The sequence below is a fragment of the Phocoena sinus genome, chromosome 10, assembly GCF_008692025.1.
Source record: "Phocoena sinus isolate mPhoSin1 chromosome 10, mPhoSin1.pri, whole genome shotgun sequence".
NCBI classification, from domain to species: domain Eukaryota; kingdom Metazoa; phylum Chordata; class Mammalia; order Artiodactyla; family Phocoenidae; genus Phocoena; species Phocoena sinus.
The window spans coordinates 64,126,305-64,132,304 of NC_045772.1; the positions used below are offsets into that span (position 1 = coordinate 64,126,305).

Below are 6,000 nucleotides of genomic sequence, written 5' to 3' on the forward strand. Positions count from 1 at the left end.
CACGAGGAGGCCATGATGGGTGAACAGACTCCCCCAGGCAGCCCACCAGGCTTCCTCCACAACGTGGGCCTGCAGGAGAGCAGGCCTGCCTCGAGGTGGCTCTGTCACGCTCCCACCTGCACACACACGCGCCAGCCCCCTCATTCTCCTTACAAACACACACCTACTGGCACACATGCCCCTGATACACACCTATGGGCATGTACACAGGCAGACTTGCACACATCTCTCTGATACCTTACATCAGCTCACGGACATCCCCTGATAGACACACACTTGGACTCACATTTCCCTGACGCACGGACCCTCAAGCGAACAGATTCCTTGGGCAGACGCACACACACACGCACACACACAGAGGCAGCCTCCAGTACCGATCTCAGGCAGCTCGGAGGCGCTGCTCTCGATTTCCCGCTGGCCGATGTAGAACCAGATGCAGGCCACCCAGTGGGCGAGCAGGGCGAACACGGCCATGAGCAGGGTCAGCACCACGGCGCTGTACTGCGAGTAGCGGTCCAACCGCGGGAGCAGGCGCAGCAGGCGCAGCAGGCGCAGCGTCTTCAGCAGATGCGCCCCGAAGTACTGAGGTGGGGGGAGGGGGAGGTCACCCCAGGGCCGGCCCCCCCGTCCTGCCCCAAAGCCCACCCAGCCCAGCCGCACTGACCACGTTGACCTTGAAGGCGTGTAGCAGGTCGAAGGGCAGCGCCGCAATGACATCCAGCAGGAACCAGGTGCTAACGTAGTGGAGGCAAATGGACTTTGGGGCAAACACCACCTGGCCCGACTTGGACACGAACGTGGTGCGGAAATTCAGCACGATGTCTGGGGGAAGTTGGGGCGGGGTCAGCACCGGTGGGGAGGAGCCACATTTTCCTGGGCACCTGCTCAGGGTGTAACACTGTCCTGGGCCCTTTACCTGCATTGTCTTAGTTTTCGCAGTGAGCCAGAGGGTGGATAGTGTGCCTATGTGATGGAGGGAGAAACCAGCTTGGAGAGGCTACGACTAGCTCAGGGCCAAGTCACCCATTAGTGATGAAGACATATTTGGAGCCTAGGTCTGATTTCCAGGGCCACGGGTCATAAACGGGGGAGGGCAAGGGGGACACTGGGGGGCAGTGGAAGCCGTGCAGACTATCCCCATCAAAGCCCGGCGGGGTCACTGGTCCAGGGAGGGGTGGGAGGCACAGAGCACACATACCAAGAATGAAGAGGACCTCCACGGCCAGGTCGCAGACGCTGGGAGGGCCACGGGCGGCACTGGGCTCCCGGGCTGTGCTCACGCACACGCTGTAGGGCACGGTGACAGCCACGTAGAGGGTGGCGAGCAGGATGAAGCCGTCCCAAGTGGCCCTCAGTGCCCCACAGTGCAGCAGGATGAAGGGTGACTTCCGGATGGCAGCGACTTTGTACTCGGGCAAATTTGGCTTCTCTCCAAACACCCCCTGAATGAGAGGCAGGGCAGGTCCAGGCAGGGAGGACAGGAAATTGGCACAGACTGAGTTTGGATAGGGTCTGGGACAGGCATCTGCCTCCTTTCTCTCCCTGCATTCTCAGAACCACCTCTGACACAGGCATCAGAGTCCCCTTGTTATAGATCAGAAGACTGAGGATCGGTCAACTCAAGTGACTTAGGTGAGGTCACACAGCTGCTTCGGGGAGGAGCCAAGATTGAGCCAGGGCCCATCTGACTCCAGGGCCAAAACTCTCCGCCATACCTTCGACAGATCAGGCATGTGACATTCTCACCACAAGCCCCAAAGTGCTGGTGGGGCCTGAGTAGCCCCCTGGACATTCTCTCTGTGGTGGGCTTGGTTCCCCTTCTCCATCTCCTCAACCGGCCCCTACCCTGCCCCACCCCCCAAACACACACCCTAGCGCCAATCCACCTTATTGAGCTTGTGCTTGCCCTTGGGCTGCTTCTGCAGGTGCCCAGACAGGTGGTAGAGCACAGCCCGGCTCCGTCGCCGGTTGGCATTGAAGCCTTTGGACCCTGCCCGGCCATATCGGCGTCGGCCACCACCTGCAAAAGAAGAGGGGCGGGAGAGAATGATGGGCGAAGCACTCACACGCCTCAGCCCGGGGGCTTGCGGGTAGGACACCAGTTGCTGGCCCACGGACTGGTCTGGCTCACCGCCTAGTTAGTCTATTTAGAGCTGGGGGCACCAGCGTTTCTCACTTCCTGGAGTCACTTGCCAACACCAGCAATGGGCAGTCCTGGGGGTGCTTACAGACACTCCCCCCAGTGCCTGCTTCTAGAAGGAGGTTTGGATCCAGGCAAGAGAAGAACACCACAGGGAAAGGCCTGAGAGGGGAGTGGGAGGTAGTTCCCAGGGTGGGGGAGTGCAGAGCTAGCAGGAGGCCATTGGGCAGAGTCGAGGCCGCCCAGGGCTGGGGGCGGGGGATGGGGAACAGAGAGTACCCCCAACACCCCCAAATGGCAAAGAGGCCTTGGAGCAGCTTCTGATGACAGCTTTGTGAGCTGTCCAAAGGCCACCCCCAGCCCGTAGAGGATGCAAGAGGGGAAAGACCATGAGGACTTAAAAGAGGGCTTTGGCCAGGGCTCCCCAGACAGGTTTGCATGAAGACAAGGAACCAGGTGGGTCTGTGTTCAGCCTCACTGATTGGTGGGAAAATGGTACTTCACGGGCACTAGTGGAACTTGTTTCTTTCAGTTTCTTAGTAAAGTTGACTTTAAAAGTCCAACTTTGTCTCCACAGGCTCTCCGTACCTGGGCCTGGGAAGATGAGAGCAGCACAGGCTCCTCGGCCAGCAGAGCAGGGGTCCGCGAGTGCAGGTGGGGTGGGGGGCCCACCACAGCCCCGCCAAGGCTTGAGGTACCCAGCACCCCAGCCGCAGCAGCCAAATCGGCAGCCCCACAGGCACCCACCTGTCTCCTTCCAGCTGTCGGGGTCCCCTCGGTTCTTGGTATCACTGATGTCCTTGTGAGAGACCAGGAAGAGGGCCACCTCCCCTTTCTCATTCTTTATGGGTATCACATCCAGGAGACACCAGAACGGGAGCCCTGGGCACAAAGACAGACTCAGCCCAGCTCCCATTCTCCGTCCGAGGCAAGGTGACAGAGGGGCCATTGACACCCCTGGTCAAGGCACATGCCAGCTCCACTTAGGACACTTAGACTCGGTCCAACAGGGTGGGGGAAGGCAAGGGAGAGCAGAGACGACAGTCAGACATGTGTGTTCATAGATCTGTCCTGCTAAGTAAGATGGGGACATTTTTCTGCTGGGGTGGAAAATCCAAGATGGGAAAATGAGTACCAGCTGAGACTGGGGTGAGGACCGAAGAAAGGAGGGGCCAGGAACAAGAGGAGGGGTGGAGAAAGAGGAGAGGGGAAGGTGGGATGAGATGGGGAGACGGAGAAGATGGGATTGGAAAGGAGGGACTGTGGACGGGGTGGGTACCAGGCTGGGTGAGACCGCGAAAGTAAGGCAGGCTGGCCAGGCGGCCCCTCACCGCTCTTCCGGTACAGGATCAGCTCGGCCTTGAACTCCTTGTGCTCGTCCAGGGCCTTGCGGATCTGCTGGCGGACGAGCTCACTGGTGTCTGGCCCATAGAGGAAGGAGCAGGCACAGCCCCGTTGCATGACCTCAGCCCGGGAGAAGCCCGTGAGGTCACAGAAGCCATCAGAGCAGTAGACCACAGGGAAGAGCCCCGCCACCTGGGCGTTGCCCAGCACGAAGTTACTATCTGCAAGAGAGCACCCCTCAGAGGAGGTGTGGGGTGAAGGGGCACAGGGTCTACTACCCCTCCTTTCCCAATTGCCTGCAATCAAAGGGTAGGTGTTACAAATCCCAGGAATCCTGTGTGTGAGTGTTTGGGATGGGGGGTTGGGGGAGGGTTAGGACAGGAGCTGTTTATGAACAGGAATTACAGTGTCACCTGTGTGTCGGTGCCCTGCAAGGTCCCACTCCTAGCATCGTGTGTATAAGTGCATTCAAGAATTGGCATGTGTGAGCCCTGAGGTTGGTGAATGCAGCCCCGTGTGGGTACTGTGCCCTCTGGAGTGTGACCTGAGCAGCTTGGGGTAAGGGGTGGGGTTAGGGATATCCAAAGGAGGACTGCAGGACCAGTTCTAGGCCAGCCTCAGCCCCCCTCCCCCCGCCCCGCCAGCTTCTGCCAGGTTCACTCACCAGCCAGGTACTCGGGTTGGCTATTTGGCTCCTCCCACCGAGACACACTTGGACGGAGAGGCAATCCAAGCCACCATCTATTCTGTACTCTGTTTGAGCCCCAGTTGCCTGAGCCCCTGGCTCAGGAATTAGTGAATGTGATCCACAATGGGGGTGTAAGAACGGTAGCTGAGCTCTGGCAGCCTGGAGCTGTATTGGAGTGTATTGGGTAGTGGGGGGCGCTGAATCAGCAGGCTGCGGGAGCCAAGTGCAGGCAAAGCAGATGGAGAAGCCTGGGGTGGGGATGGTCTCAGAGATGGGCTTCCACCCCTATCAGGAACCAGAGACAGAGGCAGAGAGCTGGGAAGCCCCACTGGGGGTGAGTTTGAGGGAGGAGGAGAAGGGAGGGGGCTTTCACGACTTTCCCAGTGCTCAGAGCCCCAGAAAGCCAGGATCCAGAAGCTCTGGTCACCTTCTCCAAACTTCCCCAGTCTTAGTGGGAGTCCCCAAACCTATCCTTTTGGGGCTAGAGGGCTCAGTGGGTTTAGGCTGGTGGGTTTAGGTGGTGAGGTAAGGTTGGACTAACAGTGCTCTCCTGAGTCCCGCCTACTCTATCTTGGTTTGCAAACCTCTTTTCTAAACCTGTTTTTTTAGCCTCTAGGCTGTCCCTTGAGCACCGCTTCCTTGCCTCTCTTCCCAACCCGCCAGTTCGAGGGTAGTCTCGGTGGGATAGCGCCAGACGCAGGGATGGGATAGGTTACACTGACTAGGTCGGGGTTCGCGACCCCAGGAACAGACGACATGACCGGCCCCCAAACCCAGAGAGTTCTAGCCATTTTGCCTGGCCCGGGGCAGTGTTGACTCTGAATTTTTCGGAAACGGCGTCTGGAAGGAGACGGTGGTCCCAGCTAAAAGTGGGGCTCGGGGAAGAGAGGGCGAGAGCAGGAGGGCTCCAGGCTGAGGTGTCTGGGTGCAGGACTGACGGGAACACTGGCCAGGGACAGCTGGTCCGGGAGCCAGTGGGGCGAGGGTCGGGACTCACGCGTGCCGTCGAAGCGCGTGGCGATGGTGTCCAGAAAGGTGTTCTGCGGCGCCAGGAGTCCCCGCATGGCCGGCATCTTAGGCGGCTGTGGCCGCCTGCCCCATCCCTCCGGGGCGAGGGGGCTCAGCGCCGGGGGAGGGCGCCCAACTCGGCCGCCCCCCGCCGGGCCCCGCGCCCCCTAGCGCAGCCGTCGGGGGGCAATGCCCACCCCGGACTCGCAGGTCCCGCCAGCCGCCCGCGCGCAAGGGGGCGTCCCCGCCGTCGGGGCCCGGAGCATGGCGCGCGGCTCCTCGCGCCCCGGCCGCCCACGATTCCCGGTCTCCTGGCTCCGCGCCCTCTGTGCTCTCGGCACCTTCGGCTCGAGGTGGCTGCCGCAGCGGCTCCCGTTTCGGCTGCGGGTCGGCTCCGGCTCGGGCTCCGCTGGGTACCAGATCCCCGCAGCTACCTCCTTCTGTCGGGGAGAAGCGGCAGCCTCCCTCCCTCCCTCCGGCGCCCGCAGCCAGCACCGGGGTAACCATGGAGACGGGGCACACCCAGGCAGGGCTGCCTCCTTAAAGGGACAGGCCTCCCGCCGAGGGATTCCCCCCTCCCCTCGGGACCTCGTGGGGGCAGGGGAAGCGGCGCCCTCCCTCCCTCCCCGCGCCACGCAGGCCGCCCGGGCCACCCCGAGCCGCCCCGCCCGCCCCTCGGAGAACGACGGGCGAGCGCCTGGTCCCGCTCGGGCAGACTCAGCCGCAGGGGCGAGGCGTCTTTCTCTGCAGCATGGGGGTTCTCAGAGAGCCTGGCAGCCTCTCCTCCCCCGGAGGGACCTGAGGAGAGCTCAGGCGGGGG

At 61.6% G+C, this 6,000-nt stretch overlaps 1 protein-coding gene across 1 annotated transcript in view; it reads right to left on the bottom strand.

Moving 5' to 3' along the window:
* The window catches only part of KCNH3 (potassium voltage-gated channel subfamily H member 3), an 18,776-nt gene extending 13,476 nt beyond the window's left edge, over window positions 1–5,300 (bottom strand). Inside the window, exons 1-8 of the mRNA XM_032645902.1 lie at window positions 5,170–5,300; window positions 4,149–4,457; window positions 3,472–3,705; window positions 2,888–3,022; window positions 1,887–2,020; window positions 1,199–1,442; window positions 665–822; window positions 375–582 (exon numbers count right to left, since the gene is read on the bottom strand). Coding sequence (XP_032501793.1) covers window positions 375–582; window positions 665–822; window positions 1,199–1,442; window positions 1,887–2,020; window positions 2,888–3,022; window positions 3,472–3,601 — 1,009 coding nt within the window. The 5' untranslated portion in view covers window positions 3,602–3,705; window positions 4,149–4,457; window positions 5,170–5,300. The remainder of the gene's footprint in view (window positions 1–374; window positions 583–664; window positions 823–1,198; window positions 1,443–1,886; window positions 2,021–2,887; window positions 3,023–3,471; window positions 3,706–4,148; window positions 4,458–5,169) is intronic.
* Window positions 5,301–6,000: the final 700 nt, after the last annotated feature.